This window comes from Rousettus aegyptiacus, unplaced genomic scaffold (genome assembly GCF_014176215.1).
Source record: "Rousettus aegyptiacus isolate mRouAeg1 unplaced genomic scaffold, mRouAeg1.p scaffold_m13_p_4, whole genome shotgun sequence".
NCBI lineage: Eukaryota > Metazoa > Chordata > Mammalia > Chiroptera > Pteropodidae > Rousettus > Rousettus aegyptiacus.
In genome coordinates this window covers 135,803,884-135,823,492 of record NW_023416307.1, presented here as the reverse complement: position 1 = coordinate 135,823,492, position 19,609 = coordinate 135,803,884, and the positions used below count along the sequence as shown (strand labels likewise).

The following is a 19,609-nucleotide window of genomic DNA, read 5'->3' as shown; positions in this document are numbered from 1 at the left end:
CTTCCTGATAACAAGAGGGAGCAAGAAAGTTGACTTTTTTCCTTGCTTTTTTCTAATTATACTTTTAAATAAACCCAGCTTTGCCATTGTTAGCTTCCTTATTCCACAAAAAAAAGATGTTCCCATAAAGAACCCAAGTCAGAAATATACATAAAATACAGTAGAAGACATTTCATGATGCAGGAGTGTTCTCACCTCCTGAGCATCTTCTCTTTACTCTCTCCAAGTATACCTGGAAACCTTCTTCCACTTGTTTTTTCCCCCCTCTTGAAGTTCATTTTTCATCTCTTTACCTAACTGTGACATTACTAATGCACTTTTTCTTTCTTTCCATTTTAATAGTACTGACACACCTAAAGGAGAAGGTAAATAGCACTACACCACTAAGAGCCTTAAGACTCAAGTACAGGCAATGATTTCAGTCCCTGCCCCAACCACCACCCTCTACATGCACTCACCCTTTTTTCTGCCAGAAAAAAAAAAAAATGTTTGAAAAGTTGAGAAATCTAAACATTATGTTTCAAGATGGAAAATAAAAAGCCAATTTAATTACTACCTCTTGCAGTCATTATAACCTTAATATTCCAAAGTAGCTGCCTTCCTTTCTTTAAAGTTTTTACTTTGCTAAGAGGAGAATGCTAGTTAAGGGCCAGAATAGAACAGCTCAGAATATGGAAAAGGCCAAGGGCTACCACCAGTAACCCTTCCTTGTGCAGCTCTTGGACTCTCTTCTCTCTTAAATAAACACTGAGGGTTGGTCTGAAGAATAACAGCTTAAAGGGGATGACATTAACCTGTCCACAGTGCTTCAGTCTGACCCTATTTCTCTACTTCTTAGGTTCCAAAAGTATAAATTTTACTTTTGGGTAATACGAAAACCTCGAAGTCTTCTCACTATTTTCTTCTAATGAATACAACCAGTTTTTAAATATGTGTTGAATAAAAAAAAAAAAAATGATAGAGATTACGGATATATAGAGGAGGGGAAAAAGAGAAACTCGCCTCCATTCTGGATGTTTACTTTCCTTTAGGACATCTATCACAGCTGGCTTCCCTCTGACCCTCATTCTTGCCTTCCCTGAAAGGGACTTACCTAATTGGTGAGCTGGGGTAAGAAACTAGACTGGGTTGTTCTGTTCCTCCTTCACCTGTGCCTCTTCAGAGTTGGCCTGCCTTCAGTGCATGGCCAAGAGAAATAATAATAATGCACTCAGCTGAAGGTAAAGGCCCTGACCCGGGAGGGAGAAGTTGGCGATGGTGCAGTGATGCTGGTGACTGGTGGCCAATCACATTTTAGGGTTCACTATTAGAAAGCACACCTTCTACAGATATATAAGCCACATTTTCCAACATCTATATTATTATTAATAAAGGTGTTTTGACCATCATACATGCCTTATTGATTTCTCAGTTGGTTCAAAATTCAAGAATTAAGAGGGGTTCTCTTTGGTGGGTTCTCTCACACCCCAATAGAATATAGTATTCTTTCCTACAGTCAGCATTTTGAGGAACACTAAAAGCTCCTATGAGAGATACCTAAATATCAGCTGTATCTTCATCTGTCTGCTCGTTCATCTATTTCACAGATGCAAAGTAGGAAAACTGGAAAAAAAAAACCTTTTAATTCCTAAACCAGTAACACTTTTTTAGCTGGATTTTTTTTTTTTTCCTTTAATGAGTGACAGTGGGCAAGATGCAATGGACAGCTCAAGAGATGCAGATATAGTAAGTGTCTCTTCTTGAAAATCTCTCACTGCTGGGCTGAAGATTTTTATGAAACATCTTGCAATTTTAAACATCTTCAACAAAATGCTTAAGAACTACGAGGTGAGGATAAAATCAATGTTCATCAACCAGATCATACACCTTCCCTTAAAATCAATCTGCTAAAAAAAGAAAACACACTACCAAATTGAGAGCTTTTTAAAATATAATTTAAAACTATTTTGTACCAGTACAATATATTAATTTTACAAATGTAAAATTTCGGCTGTTAAAGCGTTTGCAAAACCACACATCCTACTTCGGCTTTATTGCACAATATCTATAAGAAAATATTAATTTTTAAATTAGAAAACATAAAAATGCTTTCAATATAGAAGAGACAATCTGATTTTAAAGACAATACTCTATAAGAATGTCTACCCAGAAAATAACAAACTTTCACAGGATACCAAGTTGGACAGATGCTTCGGCAGATTTAGTACAAAGCACTGTTCAAAACCAGTCCAAGATACATAATCCAAACTGTATCATCATTCTTCATTAGAAATCTAGATGCCACTCGAGGTGGTTTCGTATACTTAAAAAAGTTGAGGCATTTTTCAGCGTGAGCATTCTGAATATCTCTTACATATTAAAAACAATATTTCCAACTTCATGGCCATTTGCAGATTTTTTTCCTTCATGCAGATTATCTCTGGCAACTGTTTTTAATGACAAATGATCATCTTAATTCATTTATGCCGATAGAAAACATCAAGTTAAATATACTTTTAAAAGCTAGTCCTTTACAAAAAAAATCAGTTTATAAATTTGTATCATAAAAATTAGTGTCAAGACCATCAAGATGGCCTTCATTTATTTCATATTAGCTGGTTCTCCCAGAGTCGGGATGGCAGACGTCCCACTTTTCTATGTAGTGTTAATCAGGAAATAAATCCAAGCACTAAGCTGGAATCCTAAGACAAGTTAATAAGGTTGTATGATGATTTTCAGTGGGATACTACCCTGGGTCTAAAAACCAATGTAGGTGTTAAAATACTGATAGCAAATCTTGGTGGTAATTTAATTCACCTTAGACAATGAATATACATAATCTGGAGATGCAAAAGGAAAAATGTCCATATATACATTATCGGTGGGGTGATTTGTATCACAGAAAAGGAAAAAAAAAATCCTTATTTATTAGAAAAAGGATCCATGATGTCTGATACATATATAGAATATACTTCTTTTAAAGCATATTGATTTAATTTCAAGTGTTTTCAAATTTATGCCTTTGTGGCCAAGGAAATTACCTTTTGGAACTTATGGCCTGCATAAGCAAAGTCAAATATAGTATTACACGTTTGTGTAGAGAAAATAATTATTAAAATAGTGGTTATGCACTCACAAGTTTGTTGTAGGTAGACAGAGTTATCAAAAACCCAGATGCTTATAAAAAAAAAAAGTTTGCATTATTTAGAATTTCTTCCTTAGGAATCAAAGCAGTTGCTTTTCTGGAACTGCATTTTTCAGAACTGCTCAAAGCACCTCATCTAGATGAGTGTTTCTAAAAAATATATATAAAAAGTCTACAATGAGACTTCAAACATCACCTGTTTCACCTTTTACAGGCTTTTTATCATGTATCCCTTCCTTAAAGTCCTTCAGAAAAAAATAAAAATAAACTCTCACATTCCATTAGAAAAAAATGGAAACATTCACGGTCTGAAATTTTCTGGATTTCCTCCAAATCTTGGTACTATGTGCAATTTCCTCACATACAGGTTTTGAGGAAACCCCTGATCATCTATTATTGAGGATTCAGCTAATAGACATGCCATAGAAAATTTACATTAATAGTAGTAAATAGATTAAAATCTATCTCATAAAATAAAAAATGTTCTATGACTTCAATTTAAATACATATTTGAAAAGCTAAGAGGTTTTCTGTTTGTGTTTCAAAAGTGCTAATTATTACATTTACAAGTATCTTTAACACATTATGTCCAATTCTTTGTAAAACTAAACCACCTTGCTTGAGGCACACTGCTTGATGAAGGGGGGAGTGGGGGGGGTCACTTGTCAATTAATCCAGCTTCCTTAATTTTACTGAAGAAGAATTTCTCCAGGATATTGGCACATTTGTAGTATTCACTCTCAGGGGGGTTGTACTCTTTGCAATTGGTAAAGACTCGCTGTAAGTCTGCCATGAATAACTTCTTAGACACGTAGTACCTATTCTTGAGGCGTTCACTCATGGTTTTCAGATCTGCACAGGAAAAAAAAAAAATATTAGCAATCTTTGACTCTTTTTACACACTAGATGACAAAAGTGAGACTGGAGAAGAAATCTATGTTATCTGTTCAATTACATTTTTTACCACCTCGAGGCCTTGGTATTAAGAAATTCATATGATGAAGGAAAACATGATTCTTAAATCTTATGTTCTTTCTTTTGTGAGGATTTCTTACATAACATCGCAGCATTTTAACATTGAGAGGACCAGTATTAGTCACATGGCCCAATCCCCTATTCAGCACAAGAAGCTAAGTGGATTAGCAGCGATAAGTATGATGAACTAAGTACTGTTAGCTATTCATTCAGGATTAACAGAGAAGAGGCTCTATCTACATGGAGCAGAACATGTGGAACATTTCTGAAAATAATCAAACCAAGTTTGTTTCACTAAAGTTACAGCTATTTTGGTGTTGCAGAGAAACTGATCATAAATACATCTAAAACTACACTAAGTGACCTTGCAGGTAAAATGGTTCAAAGAATTTAGTTTTATGCTCTATTAATGACATAAGAATGACATACTTAAGTTAATAATCTATTTCCTGAAGCAAATATGCCTTGCAAGACTATCGTAAAAAGAATATTTTTCCCAATACATCTAGTTGCTTTCAACTGTATTTTTACCAATGAAGACAGTGCTTCATCTACATTTGTAACACAATGGAGCTCCTTTAATCCTCAGGCTCAGGACTGATTTAAAGAATTCCATTCAAATTAGAAGATGCTAACATCTACTTATTAACTTTAACTTTCAGGTCCCTAGTTGTCTCTAAGTCTGATTCTGTAATTAATTATATTAACTGTACATAGAAAACTAAATCAAAATCATTTAAGAAATACTTCTGAATATCAATAATGCAAACTCCCACTACATTATCAAATTTTCCAGAGGGAAATAAATTTATAACTAAATACACTGGAATTATCATTTAATAAGAAAGTAAATTTATGTGCAACATCCCAAAATGGGGAGAACTTCATTTGTATCAAAATCCTAATCTACCACAAACCACCAAAGAAAAAATGGTAAAATATCTCCTTTTGCCTCCTTCCTTTGACTAAAAGTCCATCTCAGTTATAGGTATACCATTACATCTGTGAGTTCACCTTTCAATTTTCTTTCTTCTCTAACTGAAATAGTTTGAAAGTTGTTAAGATACACAAAAGGCTCAGCAAGTACCCCCACTAAATGTCTTGCTCAAGTGTGGCTGAACAGATGAAGATGTCCTCTCATTTTATGAACAAAGAGCAATGACATTGTGCCTCTATAAGTTTAATTAGAAGTTTACGTTCCTTCTACCTAAACTCTTACCACTTACGATATATCATGTTTATAATGTTTTGGAACAAAGAGACGTTATGCCCAAAAAAGAAAAATGAGGGGGTACAAAAATCAAACGACACAAAGAAGTTTACCCAAAAGCTTTTCAAACTATTTTTTGGAAGGAATAGGGTAAGAAGCAATGAAGAGAGCCTAAAATGTAGCAGAAACAAAACAAGAATCATAGAAGTGTTTGGACCTTTCTGATTAATTACAATCAATTCTGCATATTTCTTTTCGAGATTTCCTTTCTAAAATGATAGATAACATCTTGTTTCCTCTAGCCTCCTTTGAGTCTTTGTTGACCAAATGGCAAAGGTTAAAAAAGATGTAAACATCAGTGATACCAAATATGAAGACACCGTTAGATCACTCTATTTTCACCTCTTCCCAACTTGGGAATTCGGGAGCACCTAGCAATCCATGTGTAGGTAAGAAGACATGCATGGGCCAGACTACTCAGACAATATTACCTAAATGACACAGGTTAGATTATCATTCGTATGAAAGAAAAGAGTTTTTTAGGACACAAGGTAAAGAGAAGAAATGTTTTTGGAAAAAGCCAAGAAAGTAATGAGGAAAAGTAAAGTTACTGGTTTGTTAGTCCTGTCCTTAAAAACATGACCATGTTAGGGGCAAGATGGTCATTTCAATATTTCTCCCAGTACACAAAGGCATTCCAACAAAATTATTATTGCTCCACAAAAGAGCACCATTTACTGTTTTAATTAACTGTGTCCAGCACATACCTCAGCCCACCACTGGCCTTACTCAGTGTGGTCAATTTTCCCCTCGTGGGCATTTGGTTATACACACGAGTGGTATCCAGCTGGAGAGGCTCACGCCCTTCTCAGACTAGACCAAGCATAAAACGTCCAGAAGGCAGGCTGTGACAAGATCTGCTAGACTTCCCACTGCAGGTCTTCAGAATGCACACAGACAGGAGCAGAACGACAATCGCTCTCCCCAAACATACACAACTTTCCATGAGGGTTTCACAAAAGCAGCCGAGATGGTCCAGGAGATGAGGATGCAAAGGTCAGTTAGTTTGGAATGGACCTCAGGGTTTTAACATATTTTTTACAACATGGAAAATATTGATTCCCAAATTATCTTTCCATTCAGAACTCTGGACTCTGTCAACCCTCATTTTGGTTTTCATGTACTGAAATATGCAGAAGCAAGGCAGAGAAAAAAGGGAAAGAAAAGCATGTGGATGTACAACCGCTTTAAGGAATATAGACGACTGAAATCATTACCACAACTGTATAAAATATTCATGTGAAAACGAATACCACAGGAAATATCTACAAATAACTCCATTATCAGGGAGCGAATGGATCCTCCTCATCCTTTCTTTTACATTTTAATCCTTTTTTAGCACCAGGAATACATGACAAGTAGAAAAGAGACAGAAAACACAGGCTCTCTTCAAGAAAATGGCCACACAATCCACTGAAAAGGAAACATTTTAGCTAGTCTGTCATCTGTAAATTAGTTTAATTTGGACATTCTCAATTGATTCAATTAATCATTCATTTTAGCACAGTGTAGGCACAGCAGCAAACTCCACAAGTCTACATTTCTAAAGGCATTTTTTTCTTTGTTGGTTTGGTTTTGGATGTGGGACAAAGCTTAAAATAGGAATATAAGCAGCGACACTAATAGTATCCAAGGGCATGAAAAATCAAGAACTGCATTAACTACGATTTCTCCTTCTGAAAGTACAGCAGTCAAGCAACTTCATCTAACTTATTTTCTATTACCGTCAAAAATGATCAGATAAGAAATAAATCAAGAGGATAACCTGACATTTTTCCATTTGCAACCCAACAGGTAGAATATAAGCAAGGTTATGTCCAAACAGCCAGCTTTCATATCTAGCGCTATCTGCAATCTCTGCCTGGGCTTCCTGCAGCTAATGTTGCTGGTGTGTGGGTTCCCAAAGACAAGTTGCAGACTCTCTCTCACGAATATAGCCACCCACTTTTCCTTTGTGATCCTGCTCTGACATCAGTGTCCTCCATGGGTACATGGAATCCCACCACTCATCATACACACCGTATCCTACTACAGAAGAGTATAAACCGACCTCAGCAATCATTTGTCCCCCACACCACCATCCAAAATCTAAACTTAGAAAATATTAATGGCATTACCCATGGGGAACCTTATAACTTCATAATATCCTGGAGCTTCTGTTCTCTTCACAGGTTCCATGAAGGGCCAAGCGCTTTGATGGCTCTTGGGTAAAGAAAAAAAGTAAGGTATCAAATATGGAAATTCCACGTGGTAAATCATTTCAAAATACTGCATCAGGTGAATGAAAAAAAATACCCACCTTCACCTGCTGGAGGATGCTCTTGAGGGTGCTGTAAAGCTGATCAGGGTCTTTGGGCTCTTTACTTGAAGGGAAAAGAGTGAACAACAAGGGGTGACAATTAATTTCTTACCCTTCTGTGAGTTGCTTCTTATTCAACTCAGTTTTATAAAAACTAAAACTAGAATTATCCTAGAATTTTTTAATGAAAATTGAAACCCAACGACTGTTATACTGGTGACTACTGCCCATTTTTTTTTTTCAAGTTGCTGGGAGGGGGATAAATTACTTCCATTAGCATCTTCTCACCCATCATACTTACCTTTTCTCTTTTCCACTCGGTTTCCAGCCTGTCTCTCCTATATGTCAATGAAATTAAACACTAAATGAGAACTGCTTTTGGTCAAGAGAATAACAGTTAATACTTATCAAAAATGCAATAAATTACAGCCATGCCTTGATAAGTCTATTTCTGGGAAGAAACTGAAATTAACTGTAGTCAGTCACCTCCTCATACAAGTAACACTACAAAACATTTCCAAGACCGACAACAGTGCTCTACATGTTAGTGTTTTTTAAAGGAACTCCAACTTTTCAAAGGGAAGCACAAAAAATAAATATGTCCAGTATGGTGGGCACATGTTTTTTTTTAAACTCAAAGCAACATTTTTTTTTTTTTTTTTTTTTTTTGCCAATCACCACTGGAAAGAATTAAGCTGTTATTCTTGGTTAGAACAAACTCTGTCCTGGTCTCTATTTTATTTGGCAAAGACCCTGCTTCTAATGCAAGATAGTTTAGTACAGCAAAAAGAAAACATAGCCTGGAGTCCAACAGAGCTGGATTGATTTCTGGCTCTCTCCTGAAAAGCTAACTTACCCTAGATAAGTTACTGAACCTTTTGTTTCTCAGTTCATCAATCTATAGAACAGAACTCTAAAAGTTAGATGATGATATCTCACTGAAGAATGCCTGGCCCAAACTGGCATCCAGTGATATGGTGGGTATTATGCCATTAACAGGGATAATATGGGAAAGTAAAAGGTCTGGGTCTGGCAGTGAAAAGGAAGCAAGATCTGTTACAGAAGTAGATTTGATTATGAAGAAACATATGTGAAACATATAATGAAGAAACAATGTCTTTTTTTCCTGGAGGATTTTAGTTTGTTTGATTTTGTTTTGCTTTTTAAGTCTTCAATATACCAGAAGATCCTGGACCTGAACCAAATGAAAAGTGGCAATATTCAATAGCTTCTGATCTACACAATGCTGTCTAGTATGTTTTAACTCAATACAACTCGCTGCTAACATGTTTATAGATAAGAGCCCTTGGGAAAACTACTGTGAAATGGGGGAACTTGAAACAAATTATGTGATTTCCAATCATATGTTTTAGAAGTCTGGGAAAACTAATTTAGCCACACACAGATTTATGCAGGTTGAAACCATGATGGCAATGAGACATGGTGTGACGGCAAGATGTTTGGAGACCTGAATTGGGCTGCTTCTATTTCTGACAGTTACTGGCCAAGTAAGTTAAAGGACTGTCCAGGAAGGTTAAAGGACTTAACCATTCTGACACTCAATTTCCGTTTGTAAAAGTAGATTTCCCCTACTTTCAAGGCCACATGTGGGTAGTACCTAGCATTGTGCTATAAATAGTAGGCTCTCATAAAATGATGGCTAATAACAGCTACAAAGGGGGGTCATCTAAGCTCTCTTTCATTTGTTTGCTTTGGGAAGTAGGAAAAAGACATAAAAGAAAAGCATTTTCTGCCTTCTTAAAAGACTAGAAATACCATGAATGGAGATGGGCTAGGCAATGAGCTTTTCAAAGTACTGTACTCTGATAATTATTTCGAACACGTCTGACAGCACTACCAAAAGATTTTTGATTTAAAAGAAGATCTATACATACTAATTCCAGGAATGCTTTCTATTGGAATCTGTCGAACTCCATCTTTAAAACACGAAAGTCCAGGGTAGACTTTTCGAATCTGAGCTTGTTTTCTTTCTATCAGCTTTTTAATGATCTGTAAAACACAGGAAAAACATGTGTTCAGTGACAGAAGTCTGTGGCTACAGCTTACGTCAATGTAAGGAGTTGTTTTCCTAACAAAATAAAACCTTTTGGAAACAAGAAGGGAGAAAAGGGTGAATTCTATTAAACAAGTAAGACATGAAAACATTCTATTACACCATGCCCGTTTAGTGTGACTCACACAACCTTCTTTGATCACCTGGCTGATATTGACAGAAAACACTGCTCCAAGGGCCCATTGTCCTCTTTAGCATAAGAGCCAAGGATTTTGCCCTGCTTCTTTGAGGAGCCTCTGCCAGAGCTACAGTAAAGCAGCTGAGCACCTGCTACCCAGACAAGCATCAGAACCTCTTCACATCCCATGACTAGGAACTGTGTTCCCTTCTGAGTGAAGGAGCAGAAAAGTCGAGAGGATGACCTTGCAGTTCAAACTTTTCAAGGCTTTGGCCTCTACTACCTATGCTGTTTGCACCCAAAAAGCAGCTCTAAGAATTGTTCGTCAAGGCACCACAACCATGATGTGTGGGAATTTTGAGGGGTGTTTGTTTTGTAAAATAATTCCTAATGTACTGAGGTAATTATTTCCAAAACAGTGCAGTTTTCCCTTTAAAAAAGAAAAAAAGACTAAAAAAAAAAATCACCATCCAGAAATTAACCATATCATGACTGAATTTGGAGGGGGGGGGGGAACAGTAGCAGTTGTTCATTGAATTCACAAAAGAAAACAAAAAAATTCTAGTTCCTAACTGCTTGACCTCAAACTTAGCACTGGTAAATGATGCACCATGAATTCATTATCCTACCAATTAAATGAAAAATTTCATAAAATGAATGGGACTAGTCAAAGTACATTCCTATAAACCTAGTTTATAGGTTTATAATGCAAACCACTCATGTAATATAAAATTTTCCAGTAGCCACATTTTTTTAAAAAATAAAAATAAATGAAATTGATTTTAACATTATTTTTATTTAATCTAATATATTCAAAATATTTTCATTACAGCATATAATCGAAAGAAAAAGTTGAGATATAGTTTTTTTTTTTTTATTCATACTAAGTCTTCAAAATCAAAGTGTTTCTCCAATTCAGATTAACCACAGATCAAGTCTTCAGTAGCCACATGTGGCTAGTGGCTGTCCCTCTGGAAAGGACAATCAAGATGAATGCTCTCCCTTCACTTATTTGTAAGTACCAACTGCCTAATGGCAATCTTTTAAATAAATGCCTTTAGAAAATATAATTTCAAATATAATTTGAAACATTTTTTTCCCTTTACCAAAGGACTTTGCAATGTGATGACTTATCAAGTGGCTTCTATACCCCTCACAATAGCACCCTGAAGGTGGGTGGGCTCCTGGTGAGTGACTGCTAACTGCAGTGGGAGGCGTCCTAACCTCCCTGTGCCTCCAAGGACCACTTTGGAAAAAGAAGACATTTCTCTTCCAAGTTCTTCACCTTCTTAGAAAATGCCTTCACTTTCCACCATGTTGTCATCTTTCCCTCCTCAAATCCATCTCTCTTTCCATTGCTGTCAGTTTTAGTTTTTCCAAACAAAAAATTTGGGAAGGCTCTCCCATCTTTAGTATGTTACCAAGTCTTAACACTTCTTTTAAAAAATCTCATTGCTTTGCCTCGCCCTGACTTTGGCTCCTCCAAACCGAGTCCCTTGTAGATTAAGATTTAAGAATTATCCCTCCCTCCCATCCCGCATACATATGCACACGCCTGCACACACACATACACTCAATTCCACCTGCTCATAGTCTATTCACACTTTCTGAAACAGTGGCTTTCATTACCCACCCACCTATGGTCCTAGTTATTCACATGCCCATGAATCTACTTGAACTCTGAGTCTTTGCTCATGCTGATCCCCTTACCAGGCTTCCCATTTCAAAACACATCTCACACAAAGCCATCTCAGATGACACTGGGCCCCTGTGGATCCTGCCTGTCCCTTGGAATCAACACTCGCAAAGTTCTCCACTCAGCTCCCCGCTCTTTGTGCCACCTGTGCCACTGCACTAGGTTTCTCTCTCCATCTCCACTAACCATGACTACAAGTTATTCTGCTCTTTATGCTTTTAGGGGCTAGGAAAATCCTCCATATATTTAGAGCTTGTTTGCTACCACCACTCATCTCTACCCTCCTCAAGGGAGTTTTCAGAGTTGGAATAAATGATATTTGTAAAAATTATTTGACTTCTTTGGAAGAAGATACCATATGGATCCAAATATTTTATTACGGTAACGTCATATCTCTTTTAAAAGATCTAAATTACAGCTCCAAGCCTGTATCATCCATTAAATGTGTTAGAGAAGGCTGGAGGTAAAGAGGAAGGTGAGCAGAGAGGGGAAAGAGATCCAAGAGAAGAGAAGAAAGAGGAAGGGGGAAGGAGATGTGCCTTCTAAAAAGTTGACTGTTTTTGTCAACTCTGTGCTGATGGCTTTACACTTTATGGAGGAAGAGCCAACAGATCAGGACCATGTCGATTTGCAGAGCCTGCCAGGGGTATTCTGCCCTCAGCTTATATTGTGGAGATGAATTGGTGCTGCTGAGGGGAGGAATGAGGAAAGAGCAGCTGACAGCACAGTGATGGCTTTAGTTGGCCAGCAGCCTCTAATGCTGAACAAAGAGCTGCTGAATTCAGACCTGCTCATTAAGCCCCAAAGAGAACAATGAAGAAAGCTAGCTCTTCAGAGAGAGATGGAGAGAGGAGCCTGCTGCGCTTTTATTAACTCTCCAAGTACCCTATTTGGAATTCTCTCTTAGACTGACATTTTGACCAAGAAAACAATAAAGGTTGTTTTTATTTTCTAACTTAAAACAAACAAAAAAATGCCTTTTTCCCACTTCCCTCTGAACCATAAGGACAAATCTGAGCCACTTTAAGTAAAAGGGAAATAATTACAGAGACCTACTATGCACCAGACACTGTGTAAGTTGTGTCTGTTATACCAGTGATGTCTGATAAATAACTGAGAACTGAGATTAAGGGGCATTAGTAGAAACCAGAAAACAAAGATATGATTAAGACAGAACTTCGAGAAGTTACTTCTAAAAACAAAAGTGCACTAGAGTGAATAACAGAAGTACAAAGTAGATGTGGGATGCCACAGCTGCAAACTCCCAGTTTTTGAACTGCAACGAACCAGGGAGGCAAGGATGTGATCGTGGGCTTAACACAAAGTTCATTCATTTGTTAAACAGCCTCTGTGCACTCCCCAATTATGTTCTTTTTATGGGTTTTTTTCCTGTCTTAGAGAAATGTAAAATTGCTATGTAGTCAAATCTATCAACCGTTCCTTTTACTGCTTCTCTTTTAGTTCATATGCATAAAAGACTTCACTCCGATATTAGATAACCAATCGGTTAATACCTTGAAGTGTAAGCCTTCAGAACTTGCAATGTAAAAGGAGAGAATAATACACACTAAGATAAATGTCTATTTAGTATGACGAATAATCGAAATTCCAATGAGTGGATCAAACTAGTGCTAGAGAAGCTCCAAGGAGGAACTAGAACAGAGGCAGAAGTGGTTCAATTTGTGTATATGTTGGGATAAGGAGATGGGTAATGGATGCAAGACACCAAAAATAGGTTAAAGTATTACTAATGGCCTTTGAGGAATAGTTTAGAGAGGAAAGTAAACAGGTAAGTTTGGGAAAGATGCTGGAGGCCAGATGAGCCATTAGATTTTCCAAGGTTTGTATTTAATACCAGTTTAACAACTGTTGACGCTCTTACGAACAGTGACCGATGGGAAGATACAGATCAAGGGTACCGTCAAAGAGGAATCTACACAAACGATAGCAAACTGAGATTATGACATCCAGTAGACCCATACACCAAGCCCAGTGATATGCAGCTCACCCCAACTACGACTGGCCTGTACAGAAGGAACATAAGTCAGTCACATGCTCACCTCCTTCTGTTTCTTAATGATGACAGAAAATTCTGTGTATGGGATCCGTGGGTTTAGCTCACATCCCATTAAAGTGGCTCCTTCATAATCCTTGATGTATCCAACATATTTGGTTCTAGGTATTTTAATTTCTTTGGAGAAACCCTGCAAAGCAAATAAATTCATCCGTATGAGTTTTATATATCCAGTGTCTATTGTGTGATAGCTATGTGCTAGATACTGTGGTAGGCATTAAGATATGCTTCTTTCAAGTTCTCCTATTATTATGGGAAAGATTAGCATGAAACTCTTCTACAAACTTCAAAAACATCAAAAATCAAACTGTACAAATAGGAAGACAGCATAAAAAATAATCCTAGTGAAACAAACATTAAAAATTTTTCAAAGAAAAATGGCTATTAAGTAAAAATAAGGTTCAATTTTGCATTAAATTGCACAATTTTTCCCAAAGTGGGAAAGGGGGCTCCCAGGATTCTCAACAAATCAATAACTAAAGTCTGAAAGAAAAGCTTGTCAAAAATACAGCAATTAGAACCCTAATGTTGAGAAAATGAAACCCCGACTTTATAGGCAAAAAAACTTCCAGACCATCACAATGTGTGGTTGTTTCATTGACATTAATGCTTTGCGATATATTCATTTACATACTTTAAGCTGTAAAAACACAGTGCTACAGGGCGTATATTCATATATTTATAATATAAACATAATTTTCCCTATAGTGCCTATTTCAGTTTTTTTGCAGAAAATTACTACGGCTTCAGAACTATTGCCAGCAGTTTCCTGCCACCTCTTTCAGCAAAAACTTACTTTCTAAGCAATTATTGCCATCACCTTCAAAGAGGCCCACAGATAAGTCATTTAAGACCCATGGCTGAGATTTCATGCTTGGCAATGTGGTCACGGACTAGGAAAGCTGGCTCTCAAGCCCTCAGTGAAAACAATACCACTGTCAGGAGAGTTTGATTATAAAAGCCACAAACATCCCAGAGAATGAGAAAAAATAAATAAGAGATTAATTATCTGACATAGGAAGAGGGAAAGCTTTCTAGTCACATAAGGACATATTTAAAAAAAAAAAAGTTAATAGTTATGTAATAAAATCTCAAAAATTCTATATATTAAAGAAAAGCCATAAGCAATGTTGAAACAAATGACAAATGGGGGTTGGGGGGAGGAGAGAAGAATCATAAAATAAAAGGTTAATATCCTTATATACAAAGAGTTCTCATAAATTAATGCAAAAATACTATTTTAATAGAAAAAGAGGCAAAATACAATGAATCAGAAATTCAAAAAAAAAAAGAAAAGTACAAAGCGTCAGTGAAGGAAGAAAAACAAGTCAAACCTCACAATGATTAAATAAATGCAAACATATACAATCTGCTATCTAGTAAAAGGGTAAAAATGTATTTTTCAATTATCAACTACTTTCCTGAGCCCCCTTATATAGTGCTGAGACAACAGAAGCTGTTACAGTATTTGGGAATGCAAAACCAAACCTTAAACATGCCTGGGAGCGACTCTACTCTTAGACATTTATTCTAAGCAAACTACCATAGATGAGGGTAACACATATGCAAGCACATGCGCAAGCACAAACGCACACTCATACATGTACGCTTACATACGAGAAACACCTAAATGTCCCTCAAAATGTGTCATTGGTTTAATAAATTATTTTATATTTATATGACAAGATTTCAGGGGACCATCAAAAATCATATGAAAAAATAATGAGAATATATTAAGTAAAAAAAGCAAGTAATTATTAGCCAATTTTTATATTTATATATACACATACATGCACAAACACACACATACACACTGAAAAAATATTAGATGAGTATATATCAAAATATTAACAGTAAATTTCTCTGGGTAGTAGAATTTCAAGCCATTTTTCCTTTTATTCTTTGCGCTTTACTACGTTTTCCAAAATTTTTACAATAACTCTATATTACTTTTATAGTCAGATTAGGGGGAAAATGTTTAGTAATTATAAAGCACTATTTAAAAAATATGCAGCCAAAGAATAATCCTTAAAATGCTGAGCTGAAAACTTCAGATAAGAAAGGACTGAGATAGCAGCCAAGCTCCCAGCCTGCTGTGCACTCTAGAACCAGGAGCTCTTCCTAGTCAGCACTTCCTCTCTGCTGTTGTAAAGGCCTTCTACAGACTGAATAGATTTCTCTCATACATGAACTCTACTCACCCAGCACTGGGAACTTCTCCTTAGCCTGAGGATACCATAATTTAGAATGTCAAGAGGCAATATTATACTTCACATATAGATGACATTCATTCATTCACTCAACAAATATTTATTTACTACTTATTATGTGCTAGTAAGACCCTCTAATCCAATCTGAAGCTTACTTACAGCTTAAGACTTATAAAATAAACCTCTTTCCTTCTTATAAGTACAAAATACTGAGGGAGAAAAACTTATTTGGATGAAGGCTACCTGAGTATGTATTTTAAAAATGACAGAACGGTGCTGCACAATGAAAAACCTACCTGTTTCTTGAAATATCCAATTGCATATTCATCTGCATATGTGAGGAAGTTCAAGATGTTATGTTTTATATGATATTCTTTCAAATGATTCATCAGGTGTGTTCCATAGCCCTAAGTGGATGTTAGCATACAGACAACTATATTAGGTTCTGAACGAAATATAAGTCTCACAAATTCACTGGGAAATACTGGCAAATTAAAATCTTTGTACTTTGATATATTTTACCAATACATTACTGATACCTGTTCTAGCATTTCTAAACTTTGAAAATGAGCTACAAAACCAAAAACTTCAAATTCCTTGAACTGAGATATAATTATTACTTAGAAACACAAATTTCTGATTCTTTGAAAATAACACATGAAGACTATAAACTGCTAGTTCAATACTAAAGATTACTTGCTGAATATTAATAAAAAAGTGTTTGGAGTAGGTAAATATGGATTACGAATATCTGCTTAACTTTAAAGTATTTAAGAACTTGAGATGAAAGGAGCAATGCAAATGAAAAGTGCTAATCTTTACTAGAATGTTAACTAATCTAAGTGTTTCCTATATATTGAAAATCACCACTCCTTTAACTGTATCATCTCATATATAGGATTTTCAGCTTGGTCTTATCAAACCTTTCTAAGCAAGGTCTAAGAGGCCTAAAATCTGACTGAACTTCTGATAAGGACTGAGACCACTGTATAAAGTAAGTAAAGATAGTGAACGATGTTGAATAAATAAATGATTAAAAGATAAAAAACAAAATATAATTACCAGGGTTTTCAGTAATGTATAAAGCTTAGAAAAATCTGTAAGTTTAAAGTGACTGTTTTAGAATCTCATAAAAAGAGATGAAAGCGAATCCAAGTAGCCAGACACAAAAATCTTCACATAAATATTATAAACTTTGGTGACACACTTTTCTAAAGAAGTCACACATGCGTACAGGTACGATCTCATGAAACTGTAGTACCTCAAGGGGAGACAGAGATCTTGGGAAGTCATCTGGTCTAACTCTCTATCCCATGTGAGGCTACAGTTCTCCTTGCTCTAGAAATTATTTTCCTATAATTACAGGGGAGAAGGAAGAGGATATAGAAGGTAAAGAAGGTGTTTAAGCTAGGCCTTAAGAGAGTTTGTCAAATGGAAAACAAGCTAAGTAGATGGATTGGAAAAATAAACCTATACAAAAGTATTATTAAAAGATATTAGAAAGTAGGTTTATAACCTAGGCATAACAAAAAGGCCACCCAAAGAAAATAAAAAATGCAAAAGCAAAAAGGAAAGGACTCACTGTTAAGCAGACTAGTTCATATTTTAAAACGTTTGAAAGCTATCATAAGCAATTTAAGATACTCCAAATAAAAGACAAAGGACAAATAGGAAGGGTACAATTGTAACATATGTTATAAAGATTTAATGTCGAGAATATAGTCTATGGCAATGTTACCCTGAACAAGTCCGACCCTGTCTGATCTCGGAAGCTAAGCAGGGTCGGGCCTGAATGGGAGACCACCTAGGAAGACCAGGTGCCATAGGTGTAAAAAATAAAAAAATAAAAAATAAGGGATTGTAAGCTGACAAGGTCCTTGCAACTGTGAAGTCAACCAAGCGTTGCTGTTTGCCTAAAAAAAAATTAAATAAATAAAATAATAAAATAAAATAAAGAATATAAATATATTCTCTAGCATCAATACCAAAAATAGGAGACAGACTAAAAGAAAAATTGTCAAAGGAAAAGAATGAGCAATAAATATTACCAATAAATATAAAAATGATATGTGACCTCAATAGTAGTCAGAGCACTGATCAGGAGATGTAATATTTCTCTCAACAGCATGCAAATACCTTTAAGGTTGATGGTACCCAGTGTCAGCAAGGATAGGGGAACATGGCACTCTCTAACACCATTGTTGAAATGTAAACTGGTAAATTAACTGAAAAGAGCAATCTGGAAATAATTTTTTAAATTTAGAGTGGCCATATTCATTCATGCACCAATTCTACTTCTCAGTGTCTACCAAAACATTTCCAAACAGAGCACTGTTTGCGATAGAAAAAAATATAAATGTTGTCAATAGGAAAATGCTTACATAAATTATGGTACATTCACATTATAAAATACTATCTAAAAAGAATAATATAGCTCTATGTTAGTACTGTTTAATAAAAATCTCTAATGATGGAAATATTCTTTATGCTATCCAATACGGCAGCCATTATTAAGATGTGTAAGTTCCAAGTGGCTAGTGAGTACTTGAGTGACCAAGAAACAGAATTTTAACTTCAATTTTAATTGATCTAAATATAAACTTAAATAACTACATTTATGCACTAAAGTTGAAATATCTCATAAGACATAATGGAAAATATTTTTTTAAGTACATACAGTTTGAATTCTATTTATATAAACAAGAAAAACAAAACTCATAGTCGCCTCTTATATACTGGTACATTTCCAGTATATAAGTCAGAGAGGCAGCTGGGAGGGTGTACACACACACCAAGCTGACAATATGAATGAATGGCAGGGGGAAGGAAGAATGGGATTTTTGTTTTATATGAAAATGTATTTGTGTATCATCGATGTTATTTAAAATTATTTTTCAAGAAAGATGAAAAAAACTGGAGAAAAGAGAAGGGTTGGCCAGTTGGAGGAAACTACATGTGCACAGGAATAGAAAAGTCTAGAAATCGCTGAATGTGTCTTCTGATGAAACTCGCTTTAACATAGGTGTGGGAGATGGAAGAGAGCTAGGCTCGTGTTATATACACCATCTTGTAAGAAATTAATAGAACTATAAATATTTTTCCCTTCACCACAATCCAATGATTTACTCAAGTAATAATGGTTCTTTTGCAAATGGCTTCTCGAAAACCATGTAAGATATTTTTCATAAGTAGCCACTAATTTGTTACCTCCCCAAACAAAGTTTCCATATTCCAAGCTGCTCATGAGTAGAGGCTGCTTCTTTTAATTTGAATCCTTTCTACATCTAGTATTGCGAATGGCAATAGTGGTAGCTTAAATATTTCTTTAGTTAAAGAGGCATTGCCAATATTAAGCTATTAGAAGCAAATGTTTAGATTTTTACCCTAGAACTATTTCCATTGTTTGTATGTCTTTATTTTTAATGGCTGCCAAAAGGATTCTTTCCCAAATCCATCTAGTAATGTTGGTGTTTGTTTAAATATTTATTATGGTAAACAGATATTAGGTATATAACTTTAAAATTGTATATATCATCAAACCCAAATAATTCTTACTGGAGAAGACATTCTAAAACCAGGTGAGGAACTTCAAGTAAATTCTCAAGTGTTTTCTTATATGTACTTTGTATGTAAATTCGCATACAAATCTTAAAGCATTCATGGAAATCTGGTTGTTAAGTGTGATACTCCAAAATGAGTGGGTACAAATTTTAAAGTATCACTTAGCTGAAAACTTTAATATATTAAATAAAAATTTAAAAACTCCACT

At 35.6% G+C, this 19,609-nt stretch overlaps 1 protein-coding gene across 1 annotated transcript in view; it reads right to left on the bottom strand.

Annotated features, from left to right (window-relative positions):
- Positions 1-1,912: 1,912 nt before the first annotated feature.
- Positions 1,913-19,609, bottom strand: part of KAT2B (lysine acetyltransferase 2B) — an 87,096-nt gene continuing 69,399 nt past the window's right edge. Inside the window, exons 12-18 of the mRNA XM_016120107.2 lie at positions 16,137-16,247; positions 13,617-13,760; positions 9,564-9,678; positions 7,970-8,006; positions 7,669-7,732; positions 7,487-7,571; positions 1,913-3,976 (exon numbers count right to left, since the gene is read on the bottom strand). Of these exons, the coding sequence (XP_015975593.2) occupies positions 3,783-3,976; positions 7,487-7,571; positions 7,669-7,732; positions 7,970-8,006; positions 9,564-9,678; positions 13,617-13,760; positions 16,137-16,247 (750 nt within the window). The 3' untranslated portion in view covers positions 1,913-3,782. The remainder of the gene's footprint in view (positions 3,977-7,486; positions 7,572-7,668; positions 7,733-7,969; positions 8,007-9,563; positions 9,679-13,616; positions 13,761-16,136; positions 16,248-19,609) is intronic.